The sequence below is a fragment of the Hyperolius riggenbachi genome, chromosome 4 (genome assembly GCF_040937935.1).
Source record: "Hyperolius riggenbachi isolate aHypRig1 chromosome 4, aHypRig1.pri, whole genome shotgun sequence".
Classification (NCBI taxonomy): domain Eukaryota; kingdom Metazoa; phylum Chordata; class Amphibia; order Anura; family Hyperoliidae; genus Hyperolius; species Hyperolius riggenbachi.
Genome location: NC_090649.1, coordinates 296492177 through 296517609, shown reverse-complemented (window position 1 = coordinate 296517609; position 25433 = coordinate 296492177). Strand labels below are relative to the sequence as shown.

Below are 25433 nucleotides of genomic sequence, written 5' to 3'. Positions count from 1 at the left end.
CCATACAGGGAACACCACGTACTAACGCGGTGTTCCCTGAAGGCCTGTGTCTGGCAGTGCGGCAGGCGGGACACGCCGCATCACTGCTGCCAGTTTGCACACTGTGTAACTGACCTCAAACTTGTGTACTTGTGCTAGATGAGACTTAACCGTGGCTGCCGATAACTACCTCTTCTGCTCGGAATCTAGTAATGTGTACAGCAAACCTCATTGTCTCCCAATGTCTCGGCCAGTAATTTGCCCATTGGTTTCACTCAGGCAAGTGTTGGCCGAGAGCATTGTACTCCCAACTTACCCCACCTGCTGTGATGCAGCCCGTGCTCTGCTCCATCGGCCCTTCTCCCCCTGCATAGCTGAATGTCTGTATAGCCTCAGCCCTGCAATGTCACCAAAGGGATCGAGCTCAAATCCCTGCCAGATGACATGCCTTATACTTGTGTACTTTGCTTTAATCTTCGTGTCTTCTCAGCTGATAGCTACAAAATGCTAATAAAAGAGATCAGTACCAGCTATAATTCTCTGCTACATTTATTTTGGCTAACATGAACCTAAAGCCTCATACACTCAAACAGGACATGTTGTTTGGCAAGGATCAGGACTCAATCCCTTGGGGGACAGTGTCGGGCCAAGGCTGTACAGACGTGTCATCAGCCTGCAGGCTAGCATCACGTTCTTTTGCTTTTGAGAAGGGCGAGGTGCATGGCCAAGTTGTTCTTCCAGATTGATTACTAGCCTAAGGGTCGGGAGTTGGGAAGCGTCAGAGACCACTGTCATCTTGAAGTGCTTTGCTAATGAAAATATATGCATTTTGTTTTGCAGATGAAAACCACACCGCCACAGCTGAATCCAGCCGTCTCTTAGATGTCCCTCGATATCTGTGTGAAGGAACAGAATCTCCCTACCAAACTGGACAGCTTCATCCAGCCATAAGAGTCGCTGACTTACTGCAGCATATTAATCTTATGAAGACATCTGACAGTTATGGGTTCAAAGAGGAGTATGAGGTAACATTTTGACTCAGCTGGTCCTAATGCTAGACACTTATTTGATCACACAAATTTTCAGGTGATGCTTGGAGATTTTGCTGTACACTTTATGGAAAAACTTATTTCATTACAAAAATGTGTACATGTTTATTGTTACAGAGTTTCTTTGAGGGTCAGTCAGCCTCCTGGGATGTTGCCAAGAAAGATCAAAACCGAACAAAGAACAGATATGGAAACATCATTGCCTGTAAGTCAGCGATTGTAACCTTAAATCCATGTGTCTGATACCCTTTTCACATATTAAAAACAGTTCTAGATACAATTACACCAGTATTGTTTAATGGGAAAACTCCAAAGATGGTAAGGCACTGATACCCCCCCTACTTCCAACCTGGTATATTACATACCCAACTAAGACATCTCCCCCATATGAAATGTAATCCCCTGTTTAGTGATACCCTGGTCACATGGAGGGAAGTCAATAAGGAATATGACCTACTAGGACATATGTCCCCAAAGATGCCACTTGTTGGTAACTTGGGTTTTAAGCTAGGATCTAGGCATGCGGCCTATATGGAGTGGAAAGCCATGGGAACAACACATCTTCAAAACTTGCTAAATACAGGAGGTAAACTCCTTTCTTTTCAAGATGATGTCTCACGAAGGTATGTTTTGCCCAGTCATTGCTTTTACTATGATCAGGTCCAAAGCTTTGAAACAGGATATAAAGGTGGAGCTGTGAGGGAGAGGACGCCTCTGTCCAATGGGCAGTTTGATGATTTGCTTTCTGCTCAGATGGAGAAACAGTCATTACTCTGGCTATACTCCTTCATTAGAGAAACACCGGTATGAAGGAAGGATTTCTATGGATAGCTCTAGAAGTGGGCAGACCACTTTGGGATCTCCAGCAACAAGTTGTTTGACTATGCAAAGGAAGGCTGGAAGGTGGTACAGAAATAATTATAGGGGAGGATTGAGGGAAATGTTTATTAACACAGTGTATATCCCTATTAAAGGGCCCTATGTACATGTAAGTGGTAATCTGTCAGGACCTATCTCCAACCCTACATCACATGCTGTGGGCTTGTGGCTCTCTACAGGAATTCTGGTTGGAAACCTTGGCTTTTTCTCAGAAAATTACACATACTGACTGCCAGGTTAATACACTAATGTGTCTGTTTCATAATGCTGAATTATTGGAAGGTGAAGACACACCTACAATAACCAAATTTGAACATATGCTTTTAACAGCAGCCAAGAGTCCTGAAAAAATCGGTTAGTGCCCACTCCCCCAACATTAGATCTACTAGTGGAGCTTTTAAAGCACCTGATGCAGATGGAGAGACTAAACTTTGAGAGGCATTAGAATAAATCACTTAAGTCCATTTTTTAAAACTTGGAGGCACTTCATAGAAAAATAATTTACGAGAGGTCAAATTGTGCAGTTGATTAGGTGTTTTGAAAAGACAGAATGTTAGTATTTAAAACATAGGATGGGGGGAGGGGGACCTGCATCTCTTGGAAATATTATTTAGGTGGAGAATGGGGGGTTGTTGGTAAAGTACTACATGAAAAATGTGTCTGTGTGTGTTAAGGAGGGGGGGGGGGGTGTAATTGTATGATTTGTACAGGACTTTTTCTGATGTAGTATTTTTGATTCACATAATACCAGCACCAACACAAAATTAATATTCAAGTGCTAGCTTTCTGAACGCTACATCATTGCTGTGCTTAAAGAAAACCTGAACTGAAAATTAAAAGTCAAAATAAACATACACAAGTCATACTTACCTCCCGTGTAGTCTACTACTCAATCTATTTTTCCTCTCCTGCATCCCGTTTGTCCACTGTGATCAATGGAATTCTCTGTCCTCCATTTTGAAAATAGCCATTACCCCACAACAGCTTTCTGGTCAGCACACAGTTAAACTGTAACATCGCCCACTTGAGCCATAGGGAAACATGGAGACATCAGTTCTCTTCTCAGCTATAACTGACAGCAACTGATATATTTCAGTTCTGACAAAATGTTGTCAGAACTGGAAGAGATCATTGTAAGAAGAAAATGGTGAGCTTCTGAGAGGAACTGATGGCAAGGTAACTATGCAATGTTCATTTGAAGTTACCTCATGTGTTTATTTTAAATAATTTTACTCAGTACAGGTTCTCTTTAAGATGTCTGGGCTTAACAATCTGTGGCTCGGGCACAGAGTGTACCATTGTGAGATTTAAGGTGGCCATACACTCGTTAGATTAGCAGAAGATAGATCATCAGATAGATTTCTGATCTATCTGATGTGTTTAGGAATTTTTTTTTACTAGGAACAGATTTCCAATAGATTTCAGTTTTAAATCTATTGAAAATCGATGTGATGGCATTGTTTTGCCATCAGATTTCCATTAAGGCCAATGCAAAATGATAAGCAATCTCAACAGATCGACCTAGATTTTCCAGCCTGCCAGATCGATCGAAATTGGCTGCAAATCGGTCGATTGGTCAATCGATTTGCAATCGATCGATCGATTTTGATCGATCGGCTGAGTGTATGGGCCCCTTTAGGCAACACATGCCAGTGTTTTTACTATCACAGACAGTGTCATTTTCTTTGTTCTGTAGCTCTTTAAATTAGATAGCTATATGGCAGCCCCTATATTATTGGTAGCTTAGTTTTAGGCATCGGAGGGGGTATAGTGTTGGGCATCGAAAGGAGAGGCTAAAGGCTCGTACACACGCTCTACTTTCAGGAAGGACGGGTCCGTCAGACCCTTCCTCTGGGCGGGCATTCCAGCAACAGTAGAGCGTGTGTACAGTCTATCAGGCAGACTGATAAGGCTGTTTCTGAATGATCCGCTGTCTAACCCTGAAGGCTTGTACACACGCTCTACTTTCAGCTGAGCGGATCGTTCAGAAACAGCCATATCAGTCTGCAGACAGACTGTACACATGCTCTACTGTCGTAGGATTGCCCGCCCAGCGGGAGGGTCTAACGGACCCGTCGTTCCTGAAAGTAGAGCGTGTGTACGAGCTTTAGGGTTAGACATCAGCAGAGGAGGGTGGTCCAGTTTAAACATCAAAGGGGAGTGGTTAGGTTCAGGCATCATTAGAGGGAGGGCTCTGTGTGAGAATAAGGTTAGATTAGGCTGTAGTAAAATGTTAGTAATAATTACTGATATTTTACTATCTGAATAACTCACCAGACATTAGTAGAATGTCCGTAATTTACCGATATACTACTTGCGGCTATTCCGGGTGCCAAACTTCTTGCGGTGTCTATTTTACATGTATGTGATTTCCTGGCATCGGTTAATACCTTTTCTGTTATCTTGTTTACATTTTGTTTTATGTGTCCAGTTTTAAATTTATGTTGTGCAGTAAAGCCAAGAAAACAAGAATGTTATTTCTAGAGGTAGCATAGTTGCATTACCTCTTCTAGTGTTTGGCATATTTCACATTTATTATCTGGAAAATTCAGAACAAAGCAGTGTCACCTTGTACGCTGTTCTTTATAGCAGTAGATCACGGACTTCATGAATCAAAAAGTTTGTTTTTTCTCCTTTGCTAGATGACCACTCCAGAGTCATCCTGCAGCCGGTGGAAGATGATCCATCATCCGACTACATAAATGCAAATTATATTGATGTAAGTCAGTTGCACGTCCCTCTCCCTTGATATTCCCTTTGCATGCCTTTAGCTTTTGGCTTGTTATGTGTGCGTTTTATTTCTCCTTCCGCATGTCATGCTTATAAAGTTGATTGCAAGTGTTAAGAAAAAAAAAAAAGAGAAACTGTACACTTTCCTTGTTCTGAGTCTCTCAGTATTCACTGACATTGTTGTGCTTTCTTTCACACCTGACTTTGGTTTGGGCTGTAGATATGGCTGTACAGGGATGTAAGTACCATTATATGTGAATAACAGAACCCTACAGTATACATTTAATATAGACATTGTTCCCGATTACTTTGCAATGATTTGTACCTAACATCTGTGCATGCTTCACCTGAAGAATTTTTTTTTGCACTTTTCTTTCTTTTGATTCTGTTGTGGGTCCTTTTTCATATAATAGTATGTAGTAGAAATTCTGTAACGGGCAGCATAGTCCAGTGTTTTCTATGGTCCCTGAAATTGCTTTTCTCTTCTTCCTTTTGATTAACATTTCATGCTCATTATTTATTTTTAACGGTTTGGTTGTCTGGCTGCTTCATTATATTTTGGTAAAATGTATTCAATGTAACGGAATATTTTCAAGTTGTTCTATTTTGCTTCCATAAATGAAATGAAGATAATGTCTGTCTAAGACTACAGCACATCTATGCTACTGCAAGCGGATCTCAGAGTAAGGCCTAGGAAAAGCGCAAACTGCGCGGAAAAACGCTACATCAGAGCATTTTTCCAGGCGTTTTTGTTACAGTAGCTGTTCAGTAACACCTTTACTGTAACAATACAGGTATATGAAATCTGCTACACAAAAACGCTCCAGAAAACGCTAGGCATGTTTAGAAAGCATCTCTAAACATGCCTAGAATCGCTCTGAAAATCTGCTTCAAAAACCTCTAGCGTTTTGCGGATCTGCTAGCGGTTTTGGTGTGCACTGGGCCTAACATAGTAATTTAGCAGTTGTATGGGAGAGCAATAGAAGTATCTATAGCACAAGATTGCGCAATAATCTATCATGGGTTACCAGGAAGTGTTTGATCACTTTTTAAGACATTACTTTTTACTTTACTTTTTATGAATGAACATGGCTCCTGATTGGAGTCAAGTTAATTAATTCCCAGGTACTTCGATTGATTTGGGGGACACATGTTCCCCTTCAGCAATCCCTGACGTGTAAATCCTGGCCTGAACGAGTGGTGGGAGCACACACACTCACCGCTGATTGACAGGACAGTACATCTAGATAGAGTTAACAGGTTATGTGGATCTAAAGTGTAAAAATAAATTCCATGCTGTCAGCACAGTTTGTAGAAGTTATAATAGAGTAGCATGAATAAATGTTTAAAAACTAGAACCTTTTGCACCAGAAAGTACAGATTTTGTTGTTTAGCGACAGCCCCTGCTGAAAATTGTCACAACCGTTTTCTGCCATTGTAAAGGCTTCTAAGAAATTGTGCGATAGGAGGTAGGCATTAAGCCCAATCTACACAATACGATTATTTGTGCGATTCAATTACGATTCTATTTACTGTCCAATCGGACATGTCGGATTGCAAAATGATCTTGCTGCATTGGGTAAAAAAAAGTGTGAGCAGTCAGTAAATATCACTCTATTGTTCTTTTTGGAATTTACACTTTTGGTCTACTTTAATCTAGTCCATGTGCGCTGGTTTATTTATGGTATCCTGCTGGAGATGCTTGCCTTAGTAATTCAGACTTAAAGTGCACATCAGCGCTGCTGCTGTGATGCTGCAAAACTGTCCTGCTTTTTTACAAAGTAAAGCGCTATTAGATGTGATGTGATGGGTTTGCTTGAAAAGTGGGGAAGGGGAACTCTGGGATTTATTTAACTAATGCTCTCATGGCAGGTGAATACACATCAATGCACATGCTTACTAACTGCTCATCCACTACGCTTTAGCAACTCTTGTTTTAGTCTGATTTGGTCAACTTGAATGTTGTAAATCCTGACCACCTACAATGCCTTGTATATGTCCTTGGCCTTTTCCACACTAGGCAGGGTTACAGAATGGAATCATGATTTATTAATTTAGGATTTCATGATTTGATTTAACTAGCCTTTTTAATGCTTTTTCAAAGGGCAATTTTTGTGTGTGTGGCATAAAAGATAAACATAAAGCAGACATTTGTTGACTACATATACCGTATATTTACTAGTATACACAATTTGGGCTGATATTATAGTAGCAGTGCTTGAGGGTATGTCTTCCTTTTCACATCTGGATCCTTTTTTTTTTTTTTTGCCTTCCTACTTGACATAGAATTACTTTAGCACGAAAATATTGTTGTACAGCACTATGTAGGTCATGCCACAGATTATTATGGTCTGAGTTCTAGGTTTTGACTGATTTATTGTAAGGGCTGTTTTACACCAAAAATTAGATTAGCGATTTTGGACCAATTTCTATTTAGAAAGCAATTTTGTAATGCTTTTCACAGTGCTTTTGCTTTTCTATGCTTTCTGCAGAATTGTAATAACTGCAAAAATGCTGTATGCCATGTTTTCCTTAGTTTTTTTTTTTAAACCAATCACTACAGTGTGAAATAGCCCATTTGATTACATTAACCAAGCACTTTTCAAGACACTAGCAATTGGAAAATCACAAAAAAAACTGCTCTTGGTGTGAAACAGCACTTAGTTTTTAAATTTGTTTATTTTATATCACAGAAGTCTTGCTTAAGGCCCATACCCAGTACGCGATTTTCCAGCCGATTTTTCTGTTGACCGGCAAAGTTTTGAGTGACAACTATTGTTTCCAGGAGCTCGCAACCAGGGATAGGCTTCCGAGTAGTGATCTACTCAAATTCAGAATTCAGAATTATAATGAAGATTAATTACGGCTCCTGTGACCGCGGGATCGGGGGGGTTAACTTACCCAGAAGTCCGTGGATCCTATGACTGTCATTGCTGTAATACGCGACCTATGGGGCGTGTGCCAGCACTCACTACCACACGTCCACATCCTCCTCCCGGCAGAAGGAGGAAGTGCAGTAGTGAGTGGTGGAATGCGTCCCATAGGTCGCGTATTACAGCAATGATTCTTAGGATCCACGGACTTCTGGGTAAGTTAATTCCCCCATCCCGTGGTCACAGGTGCAGTAAATCTTCATTAGAATTCAAATTTTTTTCCGAACAGTTATAGAAAATTCTGCTTGGCAGATTTTTTTCATAGATATGATCTTAACTGGTGAAGATATCACAAGTTCAATCCTTTAATGGTGTGGATAGACTTGAATGATTTGAAATTGAAAATATTACTGGCTAAAAATTGTACCATTAATGGCCACATTTAGACTATAAGAAGCAGTAATATGGTAGGGATCAGATTGTTAGCTAAGGGACAGTTAGTGACATGACTATTAGAAGGCAGCACAATATAGATGCATAATAATAATAAGAAAAAGGTAAAAGTAGACCATGCATAACTACACTATTAAGAAAAAGGAGGCCCAGAAATACAAACAACATTTAGCAAAGAACAAGGTTTGCATAGTAATAACTCATGTTAACCACAGCTAGACATGTATCCTCTATAATAAAACCCCTGTGTCTCTATGTCCCGTGTCTGTGTGTGTGTGTGCCCCTGCGTTTACGCTACTGCGCATGTGCCCTAGGGACACCCTTTGGACAGGGAGCAGGACAGCCAGGGGTGGGTGGACATGGGCGCGTGCTTTTGGACTGGCGGTTGCGTGTGGCGGACTGGTGGGTGCGCACACGCGGCGGGCAGAGGCATGCGTGCTGGCAGGTGGCGGCCGTTTTTAAACGGGCTAAGGTCACTAGTTACTCTAATAAAAGGAAGTATCCATGTTGCTTTAGGAGTAACTTTTTCACTGAATGTGTTGGCACTTTATAAATCAATAATAATAAGATTTAAAATAAATAAATAATATTTCAGCATATATTATTATATACCGGTAGTTACTAATATTACATACGATGAAGGAAAAAAACTAGTACTTTGTTTTCTTTGCCTTGCTTCATTTGCAGTAATATAAAATACTTTGTAGACAAAACATGAAAAAATAAAATACAATTTTCTTTTAAGTGTGTAGCATGTGCTTGCTACCTGTCATATACTATAAGAAATAGTTGGATTCATGTTCATTTATAATCTAAAAAGTGGCCCCTTGATTAGGCTATCTTTTACTCCTTATGTTAATAAATTAAAAATATCAGATGCCGAAGCATCTTACATGCCAGGATATCCCGCCATTGACGACCATGACTTCTACGTTTGTTCATCAGCTCTACTAACTGTGATTGCTCATTAGGACTTTTGTTCATTTAGTGAACAAAATGTGCCTGCTCATTAGGCACTGCACAGTTTGTCTGAATTAGAGCCAGTTGCATAGCACTGGGGGAAGCTAAGAGTGAAGTGTGGAAGAGAAAGGGGTTGACCTCTGAATTCAGTTTTCTATTGCTATGTTAGGATAGCAGGACTGAATATGGCGGAGGGGTAGAAAGTAGATGCTATAAGTTGTTTGTTAAAGCATTTAGCCCGTGCTGAAAGACATCATTTGCCAAGTAGTTCCAGTTTGAGTAACGTCATCTAAAGTATCCCTTTGCTCAAATATATTTATTAGCACTACGTATTTCTTTTAAAGGAATTGTTTAGGTTTTCAGTGAGCAAAAAATTGTGTTTCTAACGTAAGGCCCATACACGCGTTAAATGGATGTCGCCCGACTGGTATCGGGATCCGATCCCACGGACAACATCTCTGGACCAAGCTAGTACGGACGCATAGTTAGCTTGCAGGCTATGTGTTCTGTTGCATTGCAGGAGGATGGGTAGCTGACGAAGCAGCAGAGCTGTGACATGAAGCGGCAAGCAAAGAAAACAAAGCAACTGGCCATCGCTCAGCCGAACTGTTCCACGGGGCAGATTGAAAGCCAGGCAGCCATCTTTGGTTAGGGGCTGCTGTACCCAATTATCGGCAGAGGTGGTCATTATCTGCTTATTTTATTGTACTGTCTGTACGGGCCGTTACTATAATGGGTTAGCTGCGGCAAGGTTAAGTGCATCCTCATCTCATCATAAGTACCCCTTGGGGTACATGTACCATAGACTATAAGTGAATAGTGTTTTGCTGCACTGTAGTATAAAATAGCCCTGTGGCAACAACACACCATCTTTCTTGACTGATTTATAAAATCTGGAGCAATGTTGGCTAAGACAAGTAAATTTAAAACACCACCAACACTCCCCCCCCCCCCCCCCCCTCCACTAATACCCAGGTTCCCACTTTAACACCATAACATTAGCCTGGCACTCCCCAACATGAAAGTACAAATAAAAGAAGTGGGGATAAAACCACATGTATGTAACTAGTAGGAACATACCCTCCCTCATAGTCTCAGGGGATTCCATTCACTGCTCTAAACCAACAGTCTGCTCCGGGCTCACTAGTTACTGTAGGTTACCTTGTGAGTATTTACATCATGACCTTTCCCAACCAGTAGCATACTGGAATCATGTTCCATTTTTTTAATATTCATGAGCATGGCTCATTGTTTGTGTCCAGCTGTTTAATCTGCCAGAAAAGCAGGGCATCTTCATGGACCATATAACATGATATATTGTCTGAAGATTCCATTAGACTTCAACCAATGCTAATCAAACTATTTCTCAGGGAAAAAAAATCATTTTAACAAGACAGAGACACTCCTGTTCTTGCCTTCTTTAAAGTGATTATGAAGTAACATCAAAGAATAGGCTTAAAGAGGACTGTAAGGTGGAAATTAACTCACCACCAGTCTGAAGCTGGTGTGGTAGGTTTGTCAGGGAAAACCAAGGTCATAGAGCAGGAAAAGTCCTGCAGCCAATGGAAATCCAGCTGAGAAGGTGAAACCCCACCCACTCTGTTGGCCTAATTAAAATTTGGCTTGTGCACAGCTTTGTGGGAAATGACCTCACATGCAGCTCATTTCTGATTTGCATATGCTGATATTAAAGGCTCAATATCTCAGCACTCATACACACTTCAAATTGTGAGGGTGGAGAGAAACCCCTAAATTACCTCTGTGCCAAATTGCTGCCCCCGGGTTCACAAGATAGCTTGGGTAGACCCTATCTCAGGAATAGAGATGTGGCGAACGGTTCCCAAACCGTTCGCCGGCGAACATCTCTGGATACATGGGGCTTATACTACTTCCGGGTCGCTCTGACCCGGAGTAGTACGCCTGCGCTGCCCGGCGAAGCGCGTCCTAGGTCGCGCTCCTGTTCCCGGGCACTTTCTGCGCATGTGCGTGACGTCATGCTCATGCGCAGAGAGTGCCCGGCAACAGGAGCGCGATCTAGGACGCGCTTCGCCGGGCAGCGCAAGCGTACTACTCCGGGTCAGAGCGACCCGGAAGTAGTAAAAGCCCCAGAGATGTTCGCCGAGCGAACAGTTCGCAACATCTCTACTCAGGAACCAGCAGGGTTGAAGGGCTTCAATTTGGCACATAGTTAGGAGGGGCTCCTCTCTACCCTCACAATTTGGAGTGTATAGGAGCGATGAGCGCTAAAATATTGTGCCTTTAATATCAGTAGCATAATATAACACTTTAGACATAGGAGGATCAGACACCGCAATGGCATAGCAGCCTAATAGAGATCAGAGAAATAGCAAAAAATAATAGTGTGAAAAGCAGTCTGTTTCATACTGAAAATCGTGACTAAATTTTTCACGATTGCACTTGCAATTCTCATTCAGGGAATGATAATTGCTCCCTGAACAAGAATTGCAAAGAGAATTGCGGCAAAATAGCAATGATTTTGCACAGATTTTCAGTGTGAAACAGTGCCCTTAGCAATCTGGATAAATGTTGGTATCTATATAAGATAAAAAGGAACATGTCTTCAACTAAGGGAATAAAAAAAAAAAAAACCTCTAGCCTTGCACGCCAGTAGTAAATATGATTCCTCCCATGCTGCATGAGGCACTTTTTCTACATGACACTGGCAGGGTAAGAGTATTTTTTTCCAGGATTTTTTTTTCCCTCTGTTTGCGTATCTCCTCTTCTTGTCCTCATAACAATCTCTTTTCCTTTGTTTTGCAAGAAAAATCTTCTTACAGTTCCTCTTCAAGACTGAAAGTACATGAATACAAATGTATTTATTGTGCTACCACAGTAGGCCCCAACTGCCATACTGATGAGCAAAAAAAGTTTAACATGCAAATCTCCACTGAGGCAGAGAACACACTTAACTGTTTTTGTACGTGTTTTCTGCACACAAAAAACTCATGTTAATCAATGGCCTAGTTCACACTTAATGTGTTTTTCGCATGCAGAAAAAAAAACTGACATTCTGCATCATGATTCTGCACATTTTGTCAGTTTTCCGTATCACTTACGTTGGCTACTGTGAAAAAATGCATGTGTTTTTCTTCATAGAAACACACTTGCAGGTGTGCATGGAAAGTATGCAGAAAAACGCACGCAGAAAACTGAAAGACAAGTGTGTTCCATGCCTGACACAGAGGAAGTTTGATTTTGTCATTTAATTTCTCTAGCTACTCATTAGATAATTGACCAGTAGATCTTTGGTTTGATTCTCCTGTTTTCCCCCTTCCTGGGTCATTGGAGATTTGCAGTCCAAATCTATAGTGATGATTGTAACGTAAAAATGTCGTTATGGTGGTGACCCTGTATTGCAAGCCATCCATACACTTATTTATATATTTTCCTTTCAATAGTTTTTTTTTATTGAATTTATAATCGACAACATACAAAACAAAGCAAGACAGAAAGTTGCCAAAATCTGTACATCCCAACAACATAAAATGTAGACATAAAGAATATACAGTGGGTTGCAAAAGTATTCGGCCCCCTTGAAGTTTTCCACATTTTGTCATATTTCTGCCACAAACATGAATCAATTTTATTCCACATGAAAGACCAACACAAAGTGGTGTACACATTAGAAGTGGAACGAAAATCATACATGATTCCAAACATTTTTTACAAATAAATAACTGCAAAGTGGTGTGTGCATAATTATTCGTCTCCCTTTGATCTGAGTGCAGTCAATTGCCTATAGACATTGCCTGATGAGTGCTAATGACTAAATAGAGTGCACCTGTGTGTAATCTAATGTCAGTACAAATACAGCTGCTCTGTGAGGGCCTCAGAGGTTGTCTAAGAGAATATTGGGAGCAACAACACTGTGAAGTCCAAAGAACACACAAGACAGGTCAGGGATCAAGTTATTGAGAAATTTAAAGCAGGCTTAGGCTACAAAAAGATTTACAAAGCCGTGAACATCCCACGGAGCACTGTTCAAGCGATCATTCAGAAATGGAAGAAGTATGGCACAACTGTAAACCTACCAAGACAAGGCCATCCACCTAAACTCACAGGCCGAACAAGGAGAGCGCTGATCAGAAATGCAGTCAAGAGGCCCGTGGTGACTCTGGACGAGCTGCAGAGATCTACAGCTCAGGCGGGGGAATGTATCCATAGGACAACTATTAGTCATGCACTGCACAAAGCTGGCCTTTATGGAAGAGTGGCAAGAAGAAAGCCATTGTTAACAGAAAGTATAAGAAGTCCCGTTTGCAGTTTGCCACAAGCCATGTGTGGGACACAGCAGCCATGTGGAAGAAGGTGCTCTGGTCACATGAGACCAAAATGCAAAACGCTATGTGTAGCGGAAAACTAACACTGCACATCACTCTGAACACACCATCCCCACTGTCAAATATGGTGGTGGCAGCATCATGCTCGGGGTGCATCACTTCAGCAGGGACAGGGAAGCTGGTCAGAGTTGATGGGAAGATGGATGGAGCCAAATACAGGGCAAACTTGGAAGAAAACCTCTAGGAGACTGCAAAAGACTTGAGACTGGGGCGGAGGTTCACCTTCCAGCAGGACAACGGCCCTAAACATAAAGCCAAAACAACAATGGAATGGTTTAAAACGAAACATATCTATGTGTTAGAATGGTCCAGTCAAAGTCCAGATCTAAATCCAATTGAGAATCTGTGGCAAGATCTGAAAACTGCTGTTCACAAACTCTGTCCATCTAATCTGAGTGAGCTGGAGCTTTTTTGCACATTGCAAATCAAAAGCGTATAAATACAGTATTGGCTCTAGAGGTAGAGATACCAGAAAGTAAAAGGAGTGCAAATGTGCAAGATTTTCTAGAGATAATGAAAATAGTAACAGTACAAATCAGTTTAGTGGAGTAAAGAAAACTGGATGCATGGTAATTTCCCAGGAATCCTACCAGTCCGGCACTGTAACCAATCAAAATTTTAGAACTAGAAGATGTAGCAGTGGTCTCTCAAATGACATCTGGATAGGGGGTAGTGGGGATACTCTTCCTAGGGGGTGAAATAGGTGTAATGTTGTTGACCTAGGATAGGTAATGGAGTTATGGAAAACTGAGACTTGACGGGTTGGAAGGCTAATGGGAGGCACAGACAGGAAAAAAACATAAAGGTAAGGGAGGAATAAAGAGATGTGGGATGAGACGAAACAAGGACTATTTATTTGCAGTGTGACCTCACAATTGTGTTAAATAGGTTCTCAAATGGGCAGATTTTCATTTTTACGTGTTACAACTGCAAAATAAGACAGTACCAATTTTTTTATGGTGTTATGGGGTTGATGCATTAATTTGTAGTAATATTGCCATGCACAGACCGCACATGGCAATATTATCCTTATTATTGGTGCTGTGCACCACAAGTTACTCATGGTACTCGACTAGCATGCCCGTTGCTATAGTAACACACGTTTCTAATGAGCGATTCCATTAGTAGTGCATGTTACCTTAGCAATGGCGGCGCTAGTCGAATACCATGGGCTGTGCTAATAGTACACAGTGCCGATAATAAGAGTAATATTGCACGGCATGTGCTGTATTTGCACAGCAATATTACCAGGATTGCATACATCAGGCCCATTGAGTCATATAGCACTAACCACTAGCATAGTACTGTATCAACTAAAACATAGTGGGCTTTAACATAGACATTAGAAAATAAATGCTTGAAATATTAGGATGTTTCGACACAACACAACACAACCCATTTAAAGCACTGGCCTTCTGCTATGCTTGATGTGTTTTGGAAACCGCAAGAGGGTACAGCTACACGGGGCCCTGTGGCCTTGGGGCAGACTGCAGGGTTGGGGCCCCCTGTGAAGCCCCCCCCACCACCACCACCACCACCACCATTACCCCTCTGCTCATCAGGGCCTTGCAAGTATATTAGAAGCAATAATTACCTCAGTCCCGGCTGCACTTTGAGACACGCTGTCTCTCTCTCTCTCTCACTCTATGATCTGGCACGTGTTTACACATGACGCACTGGGTCAGAGAGTGAGAGGGTGACAGCGTGCCTCAAAGTGCAGCCGCTGCCCGCCTGCTCACACGCCAAGACTGATAGCCAATTATTGCTACTAATATACTTTCAGTGCCCAGGGAGCAGTGCGAGCGGGGGGAGCAGGCAGCCAGGGTCGGCGCTGCGGGGCCTCAGTAGAGGTCGGGCCCACGGGCAATTGCCCCCTTTGGCTCTATGGTAGCGCAGCCCTGCAGCTACAACAAACCTGTAACTGGTTTTTACCTTGCTGCCCAAGCCCATTTAGTGCTTTTTAAGCCTCATCTACATGATACAATTTTACATCAGATCGGATCTATTAGACGGATCTATTAGATAATTTCCAACTGGTCCAATCGGATTGTGTTCGATTTTGCAATAGATTTTGGGTACTTATCAAAGAAAAATCTATTGCAAAATTCATCTGAAACAATTTCGACGTCTACACACAATGCAATTCCTTATTAGATCTATCTAATAGATCCATCTATCTGATGGAAAATTGTACCGTGTAGATGAGGCTTTAGAAAGATGGAAGTTTTTGCATTTGACTGTATGCAGACTGATAGTAAGGGGTGGGCTTTCGAGTCCAGAAGGACTCGAATTCGGAATTCAAATGAAGTATAATTACTTCAGGTGTGACCACAGGCAGCGGGGAGTTAACTTACCCAGAAGTTTTCGGGGATGTCTGCATACCATTACAGGTCATAGGCGTAATGAAAGCCGCGCTCCATGACTCACTACAGCCCTTCCTCCTTCCGTCTTGAAAGCGTAAGGAACGCAGACATCCACGAAGACTTCTGGGTAAGTTAACTCCCCGCTGCCTTTGGTCACACCTGAAGTAATTCTACTTCATTTGAATTCCAAATTAGTCTTTCTGGACACAAAAGCCTATCCCTGCTGACAGTTATTTTAATAGCTTTATGCATGCAGTTTGTTGTAGCAGCTTTTATTTATGTAAATGAAATAGTTTTACTCTCTAATCCTGAGAGCTTCTTAATTCTATTTAGGTAAATATTTCTTCTAGAGACTCCCAAGGTAAACTGTTCCAAAGAATTTTGCTCGCATTTCCAAACAAGAGCTGTTTTTAAATCCATGGTCATATCTCAATGCCACAAACAAATAATGATTCTTCCCATATGATTTAAGTGCCGACTATGATGATAACAAAGGCTTGTGCTACCTGACATTAAAGAAACATTTCAGGATTTTTTCTCTCTCCCACTTTATTAGTAGAGGTCTATATTAAAATACGGTTGATATAAATACAGGTGACATTTGGAAAATTAGAATATCGTGCAAAAGTTTATTTATTTCAGCATTTAAACTTAAAAGGTGAAAATAATATATGGAATAGGCTACATGCAAAGCGAGATATTTCAAGCCTTTAATTGTTATAATTTTGATGACTATAGCTATGGTCTGATCAGTATGATTCATCGGATTGGGTACATGTTCCCTTCCCATTAGTGGACCCGATCACATTTATCTGAAAAGCCGGTTAATCGTTCAAAAAGTGGTCCATTAGTGGACACTTCAAGATGGGGCCTGACATAATTACATTTGTGTGTGTATTTAGGTGATAAAAGCTCACTTACTGATAATACTGGCAATATTAAAGATACCGACTGTTATATTTACTAATTCAGTCTGTGCTGACAGATGTTTAAGGCGTTATTTAATGGCCGAAATCAGTGCAGAGTTTTTCACCTGCCACACTCTCTAGTGATAAGGTTGGTTGATCTACTCAAGAGGGTGTCTTTTTGCACCAAAGTGAGCTTAATTCTTATTAACTATATTTTATACGTTTGATAAAAAATTTACAAAAAAAAAAAATACAATATGTGCTCCCCTTTACTGGCCTTTTCTGTGGCTTTTTTCTGTTTGAAAAAGGCATTTAAATTACAACAGCAGCAGCATGCGATCAAATGCAATACAATACATAGTGAAAGTGCATAGTTCAATACAGTACAGCACAGAAAGATCTATTATAAGGGTATGTAAAAAAAATTAAGCATATGATATAGATGTTATTTTAGTTATGTTTAACAATGGCTTGGAAGACATGAGTTTTACCTACATCTTTGCATCTTTTTAATTCCTTATCTCATGCTGGTTGGTATTATACAGAATAGCTAAGCTTGAGACTGCAAGGCTCTTTTACCTGACCAATACCAGCCCACATGGTCTTTGACATTGGAACATACTCTGCAGGAAGGGTTGAAAATCCCCTCTTTAAGAATTCCAGAAAGGAGGATCCTAGATATTGGACCCTTCCATCCATTCAAGGGGGAGATTAGGAGAGCAACAATAGCTCCTCAAAAGCATCTTTGACTACTTCCTGTAATATGAATGTTTAAAAATGTCCTATTTGTCCACCTTTAGTGCAAATACAACATTTATGTTCCACTTGAGCATACTTGCGCATGCATTTACTACCTTCAGCCCATGGCTTCAAGTGGTTAAATATCTCTCTCCCTAGCTCACCATTGGTCTATTGATCTGGACCAATAAGAATCCTTCCTGACAATAATTTTTATTTTGCCACGTCTTGCAAGAACACTGAACTGAATGAGAGTCCTAGAAAACGCATTTTTGTATTTCCTTCTGGAGGTCCCAGTCCATTGATCAGACCAATGAGAAATGTTCTTGTTGAGAATTCATACTTTATCAAATCAGTGAACCAATAAGAAACCTTCCGTTCAGGTGACTGTTGCAGCAGGATGGTGGCCCTGTCAAAAGCATCTTTGAATCCCTTTCTGGAACTACCCATTGATCTGACCAAAACAAATGCCAGGCAGGAAGAATTCTTCTTCCTTCTGCTCTGCTAAAGCTCCCAGTTGGTCAATTGAGCTGGACCAAAAAAAGAATCCTTGGCAGGAATGTTCGTCTTTTACAGAGTAATAATCTCTCACTCCCTTACAGCATGGGGCTAAATATTTATACTAATCTGAATCTATTTTAGAGTATAACGCTTCTTTACATTTTTACAGTTTTTATTGTAGAATGTGCAATTATTGACAGCTCGGTTTGTGATTTACCATTACCAAGAATTTTGTTGAGATTACGTAATACTTGTAATTAAATGAGTCTAATAAACTGTGGAGTTCCTGAGAATGAGCGGATGTTTGCCTCTTGTTTCAGGGCTATCAGAGGCCAAGCCATTACATCGCCACCCAAGGTAAGCAAACTGGTTCTTCTCACTGCTTTTTAATGGTTTTATTTACGTCAGCTGGCAGGGTTCCACTTACTCTGTAAAGCGTATACTAAGGTATAAAGATTATCTCCACTGCTGTAACGGTAGCCATACACTGGTCGATTTGCCATCAGATTCGACCAACAGATAGATCCCTCTCTGATCGAATCTGATCAGAGAGGGATCGTATGGCTACCTTTACTGCAAACAGATTGTGAACCAATGTCAGCCTGAAACCGATCACAATCTGTTGTGGTGGTGGTGGTGGTGCTGCTGCTGCTGCTGCCGCCGCTCCCCCCGCCCGCATACATTACCTGCTCCGCCGGCGCGACTCCAGTCCCCAGGTCATCGCTGCTCAGTCTCCGCTCTGGTCTCCAGGTCCAGCATGCTTTACTTCTTCCTGCCCGGCAGGAAGTTTAAACAGTAGAGCGCCCTCTACTGTTTAAACTTCCTGCCAGGCAGGAGGATCTGAAGCATGCCGGAGACCAGCGCGGACACAGAGCAGCGGTGACCGGGGGTAGTCGCGCCGGCGGAGCAGGTAATGTATTGCCACTCTATTGCGTCGGTCGTCGGGCACTCGAACGCCGCTAGCGACGCACTCCCTACCCGCGGGCGATCGACGGTAATTTTCCGCACTGAGCGATCGACGGGATCGGACGAAATGGATCGAAATTCGGCGTGTAGCGCGAACGATTGGCAGCAGATTCGATCCCAGTGATCGAATCTGCTGTCGAAACGGCGGCGAATCGGGCCAGTGTATGGCCAGCTTAAGATGAGATAATTGTACTAGTAAAACAACATTTTTACGAACACAGTGCAATATCTCAGGATATATTCAGCATACGTCATTAGGTTCTGATTTTTTCATTTTTTTTTTATTTTTTTTTGCTCACAGCTAGAGTGAGGGTAAACTTTAATTATCGATGTATGTGTAATTGCTTCTAGTTATTAAAATATAGATGTTTCTGAAGGCATTGAAAAGCACTGAATCAATAAAGAGAAACCACTTCACTTTGCTGGTTTTCTCTTAAAGTTATTTTTGGGGTTTAAAAAAAATTGTTGTTTTTTTATAACATTTTCATTAATTTTGTTGAAGGATGGAGGATTTCTCTCAGTTGACATTCAAGGTTCTTGGATAGTAATGCAAAGCATTTTAAATTGTTTCTGCCAAAGGAAGCAATACCAGATATTAGAGCTAAGGGTGCCGTGCTAGCAGATGGAAATTGCACTTTTTGTTATTTTTGTTGTTGTTCTTGACTGTATAATTGCCAGGGGTTTTTTGCAGCTGAGGTGTACTTCATTTTTTATATCAGTCAATGTATATTGTATGTATGAGTGAATTTGTCAATGTTACTTAAAGTTTGATAGTATAAGGCAGTCTGTACCTAATACACATGAAGTCACACATATAGTGCGTGTGAATAAGTAAAACTGGTGGCAAGACTGTACAGTGGGCAGGCTAACACTGTGACTGTTCACTAGTGCACCTAAGCAGAGCTCTGGTCAACCCCAGCAGGCACCTCAAACGAACAAAGCTTCTGGGTTTGGAAACTCACCCCAAAGAGGATTTAGGTATAATGTGGCCCTATCTTAGGCACCCTTTACTTGAACTTATAGGTAAAGAGAGCAGTGGGTCATAGGGATTAGAGGAAGAAGCAGGGAGGCCACTTGGCAACTGCCTAGATTCACTCGTGGATGATCTGATTCTGATGCCCCCTGATTGCATCAAATACATGCCCTTACATAAGTGCAGTGAAAAGAAATACAAAGGGTTCATGCAAAGGGTGGTCCAGCAGTTCGATCTTACTTTGATTTCAGCTGACTTTCAGAGATTTGCTGAGGCTTAAAATAACTTTATTTTAGTAAAACACGTGGCACAGACAAGGTCATCAGTTTTATTAGTTCAGTGCTAGACCTCAAATTCACTGTATTTATTAGCCAGTGGAAGAATGAGACGCGTTCACTTCTGTATATTTCTGTATTTCTCATTTGTAGTTTCTTCTGTTGGTATTCCAGGCCCGGTTCATGAAACCGTATATGATTTCTGGAGAATGGTTTGGCAAGAACAGTCTGCTTGCATTGTGATGGTTACAAATCTAGTGGAAGTTGGCCGGGTAAGAGAACATTTTATTCAGTTACTGTGACCAGAAACAGCAGATTCCTGCATTATATTCTAAAAAGTCCTCATCAGAAATACAAAAGTTCTTTATGGGTTGCTTTGTTGGGCTTTTCTATTGTAATAACTAGAGGTTCTATTGTAATAACTAGAAAGTGTCAATGCTGTTTCCTCTACATCTCATAGCTCCCTGATTATTCTGTCATCCTAAAGATACTATGCTTAAGCGTGTTAGTGAGCTGACCATTAAAGTTTGCCTGTAAGGAGAAAAATATCCCCTGGGGGTACTTACCATGGGAGGGGGAAGCCTCTGGATCCTAATGAGGCTTCCCTGTTCTCTTCAGCCTTGGGGATCCGCTCTGGCATCCCCTGAATATTCCCAGCAAGCTTGTCAGTGGTAATCTGCCGCGCACAACAATATTTACAATCTGAGCTTCTGCGCAGGTGCGGTACAAGCATCTCCTCGGACCCTGGCAGAAATATCCGAGCCCGATTAGGTCCGCTGTTCTGCGCAGGTGAGAGTTGGACCCGATTGGATATGGTTATTTCTACCGAAGCCCAAGGGAAAGTTTGTACTGCGCCTGTGCAGTAGTGCAGATTGTAAATATTTTGGTGTGAGTGCAATTCGGGGTTTGTCAGCACTGGGTGTTCTAGGCTGAAGAGAACAGGGGAAGCCTCATTAGGATCCAGGGTCTTCCCCCTCCTGCAGTAAGTACCCTCCCGGGTGAGCTCTTTTTCTCCATACAGGTTTACTATAAGACAGTTAGACAACACACTTCACAGGTCCACACCTGCTTCTGCAGGTCAATATATAGTGTCTTGCAGATAAAGTCTGAATGGCTCAAAATGCCTGTAGCTAGTCCAGAAACCTTTAGAGACAAGACATTGTATTAGTTTGATTTTTAAATTTCTTCTTGCTATATCTACCATTTTCTAGAGTGCAGCCGACCTCCTCTAGAAATCAAGAGTTCTTACCGGTGGTCTGACAGACCACATCCAAGCACTCCACTGTGGTTGCCGTCACAGCAACTGGGGTTGTGCCACTGTTTTATTTTTATACATTGCCCTTTGTACAACATACTACACTTTACGAGGCTCCCGGTCTCTTCTGTCTTTTTTATCTGGTAACCTGTAGGTGACCCCAGACATATCCCCCACAGGAAATTTAAAGTGTATGGGGAGTTTCGAAAATTATTTGTGCACAGAATTACACAAGGCAAGTAGTGCATGTTTGCTAACATACATGTTCAATACCCCAAAAAAGTGATGATGTGGCCTGTGGTCACCGTTTTACATATCTGTTTCATTTTTATTTTTTGAGAGGGGGTGTGGCTCTGAGCAGGTTTGCACCGCCTCTCCTCCAGATCATCACAATGTGATATAATTTCTTCCCTCGGTCTGTTAGGGCCAGTTTCCACTGTCCCAATGCGGTTGCATCACTCTGTATCTAGCCGCAGGTGACTTCCGGAAGTCCAGATGCGGCTTTCTGTTTCTGCTTAGGGGAATCTGATGCGTGCTGTGGATATCTGCAGCATGCCATCCATCATTTTTCCGGATCGCATGGCATCTGAAAATTTGCATGCAGTGGAAACTACTCCATTGACATGCATTGGCTTCAGGTCTGATGCGTTGCAAATTCGCGGCTAGCGGAAACGGGACATTAGTATTCCACCTGTATGAATATAGATGTGGGCCAGTGAGATTAAAGCAATCTCAGTTGTTTTTGTTTGTGTAAAGCATTTTTTGACAACAGCTGCAGGGTTTAATGAATTCATATACGTGTCATAAACAGTTATTGGATTTTATGTTGGCAGCCCTGAAAGCATGTTGTCCCATTACTGTGACTGGTGTTGCAGGTTAAAGTTAATGCACATATTACATAATTTACATTATCTACATCTTACAATAAAGGGACATGCCTACCGCCATTTTGCCTTTCATTGAATATTGCATAGGTAAATTTGGATCCCGTTTTTTGTTTGTTTTGCCTGCATGGTGGTTATTGTCTTAGAGGTGTTTTCAACACTGTGATACAGAACAAAAAGGATTCACAGCATTTATACACCTGCTTTGACCAGATACCTAGGGCTGGTATCCAAAACAATTGGTAAATGAAATGGAAGCACTTTCTTTTCACTAGTAGAAAAGACATTAGAGAAAGGGAGTATAAATTCCATTGTCCCTGATAGATTTAGTGTACTGGGCATGTAACAGTAAAACTAAATAACAATTCACTTCTCCACTTGACTTTCACTCATGTTAATTTAGACATCTATGAATTCACTCTATTGCTTTATTTGAAGACCATTTTCTGGTGCAAGGTGTTCTTAAAGTGGTATGAAACTCAAAATTGCATTTTTGCTCTGAAACAATAAACACAGCAAAAAAAACTACTAGTAAACAGAAAAAGACTTCGCTGGAATTTATTTATTTTATTTATTGTATTTATAAAGCGCCAACATATTACGCAGCGCTGAATGAAAAGTTAAGGTGCGTACAGACTGTACACACGCTCTACTATTGCTAGAACCGCCGCCCAGCGGGAGGGTCTGACGGATCATTCAGGAACAGCCTTATCAGTCCGCCGACAGTGCGTACACACACTACAGTCTGCTGAAAACCCGCCGAGCAGGAGGTCACGACGGACCCGTCGTTGGCTGCTGTCGTGCATGTGTACGCACCTTTACACTTCACTGAAGTTAATTGATAACATTAGACTGATTATCAGATTGCCTTGTAATTAATTAACTGTTGAGCAAATAAAGCAGAGACAGTTCTTTGCTTCCTTCCTGGATACAGCAGAAGCTTTTCAGCATTGGTAACTTATCTTAATACAGCTCAACACAATCTGATCATTTTGGACAGGAGGGAAATAGAAGTTTGAATTATTAACTCTTTCAGCAATTTGCAAACCAATTCTATTTTTCTTACTATTAATAGTGCGCTGTGTTTAATGCTTCAGACTACAGATTAAATGTAAGTTTCATGTCACTGTAAGGCAAGTTCGCAGTGACCTTTCCCATGTTTTTATCATTCATATTGTTATTTCATGATAAAATATATTGGGTTCAAGAAAACATTATTTTTACAATATTTGCATTTATATTTCATTTGGGCTTGTTGTCATGGTTACAGGTGAAGTGTTACAAATATTGGCCTGATGATACAGAAGTCTATGGAGATTTTAAAGTAACATGTGTAGAGATGGAGCCACTTGCTGAATACGTGATCCGCACATTTACACTTGAAAGGGTAAGAAAGTCCTGACTTATTTTTAAGTTTGTTCCTAAAACCATTCCACAAAATAGTGTTTATTGAGCCCTATTGACCACACAGGCTGCAATGAACACTGTTGATTTAGGTAGTGACTAAATAACACTGACCTCTTCTGCAGCACTTTGCAGAGTGTATGGCCTTGGCAATAATTGTTCCTCAGAGGGGCGCACAATCGAATCCCTACCACAAGTTGCTGAACACGTTACTTTATTTTCTTGCTGTATGTTATTACACAATAATGTTTAAATATTTTCATAGCCATTTTGTAGAAGTATAAGGGTGGCCATACACTGGTCGATGTGCCATTAGATCGACCAGCTGACAGATCCCTATCTGATCGAATCTGATCAGAGAGGGATCGTATGGCTGCCTTTACTGCAAACAGATTGTGAATCGATTTCAGCCTGAAACCGATTCACCATCTGCTGAGCTGCTCCTGCCGCCTGTCCCCCCCCCCCCCCCCCCCCCGTATACATTACCTGATGCTGGCTCCGGGTCCTCTTCTCCGCATTGCACGGCTCTGTTCCGGCTCCATTACGGCGCTTCCTGTGTTACTCCGTGACCAGGAAGTTCAAATAGAGCGCCCTCTATTTGAACTTCCTGGTCACTGCAGTGACACAGGAAGCGCCGGGATGGATGGAGCCGGAACAGAGCCGTGCAATGCAGAGAAGACGCCCGGGAGCCAGCCTCAGGTAATGTATACTTGATTGGATCGGCCGCCGCTAGCGACGCGCACTTTACCCGCGGGCGATCGAGGGTAATTTCCCGCACGGCGCGATCGACGGACCGATCCGATTTCGGGAGGAAATCGGATCGGCGGCTGCGTTTACCGCGAACGATTGGCAGCAGATTCGATCCCAGAATCGAATCTGCTGTCGAAACGGCCGGGAATCGAGCCAGTGTATGGCCTGCTTTATTGAATAAGAAAAACAAATTGCATTTTTACATTAGAAAATGCATCTTTAGAAAAGTCTGTATTGCTTATATATTTTAAAAATAAATCAAATGTGAGCTGTATGGTGTTTGAGGTGATTGTATAAAAGAACATAATAGAATCTAATGTAGTACCTTCACAATGTGTATAGAAGGAAGTTTATATATGGAGCCATAAATAATGCCATTACAACCTTTATATTATGGTTCATGTGTGCTTAGCAAGAGATTGGCAGTAGTAAAACCCACTGAGAAGTGAAATGAGCGCTGAGGAACGTTTATACTCACAGAACAGAATGTTCCAAATGTAGGGACATCACATTTGCCTTAAGCCCCCCCCCCCCCATCTAAAATATCAGAGGATTTAGTTGACATAACATTGCTGTATGAAAGCAATGCAGTCGAATTAATAAAGAGCAGAGTGTAGTGCCAATAAGTCATAATGACTAGGACTAGTCAATGAGATGCAATGAATTCTGATTTGATGTAAGAATTATGTATTTTTATGCACGTTTGGATTCCATTGGTCCATTTTAAATGTTTAAGCTGCATAAATTTGCATGAAGAATTTAAATAAATCTGCTTAAATTCGGAATGATTTGCATCTCATTGTGACCTATGAGACTTACCTGTGACCAAAGCAGGAGACTTGGGGGTTGGCTCACTAAAGAACATTAATCTTAATGTGTGCAAATTGTGCATGTTTAGATTACTGGCATTTACATACCGACTTGCGCAAATTGCGTAGCACACTATATACATGCACCACTTACGTTTTATGTTACTCAAGCAACCTCAAGTGGTGCATGTATATAGCTTGTTATGTAATTTGCGTTAATCACTGCATAACTTGAATAAAGACCGATAATCTTAACTTGCATTCTCTGCACGTTAGATTCATATTCTTTAGTGAATCAACTCCTTGGTTGCTGTAATGTTAGT

The 25433-nt window shown here is 41.4% G+C and overlaps 1 protein-coding gene across 11 annotated transcripts in view; it reads left to right on the top strand.

Annotated features, from left to right (window-relative positions):
• Positions 1 to 25433, top strand: part of PTPRK (protein tyrosine phosphatase receptor type K) — a 571635-nt gene that overhangs the window by 502705 nt on the left and 43497 nt on the right. For 6 of the 11 annotated variants that reach the window (XM_068231517.1, XM_068231508.1, XM_068231514.1 and 3 more), the window contains 7 exons: positions 820 to 1004; positions 1146 to 1233; positions 4550 to 4626; positions 4858 to 4875; positions 18115 to 18151; positions 20183 to 20280; positions 23418 to 23534. In XM_068231517.1, the coding sequence (XP_068087618.1) occupies positions 820 to 1004; positions 1146 to 1233; positions 4550 to 4626; positions 4858 to 4875; positions 18115 to 18151; positions 20183 to 20280; positions 23418 to 23534 (620 nt within the window). The remainder of the gene's footprint in view (positions 1 to 819; positions 1005 to 1145; positions 1234 to 4549; positions 4627 to 4857; positions 4876 to 18114; positions 18152 to 20182; positions 20281 to 23417; positions 23535 to 25433) is intronic. The other 5 variants (XM_068231513.1, XM_068231510.1, XM_068231516.1 and 2 more) reach the window with 1 other exon arrangement.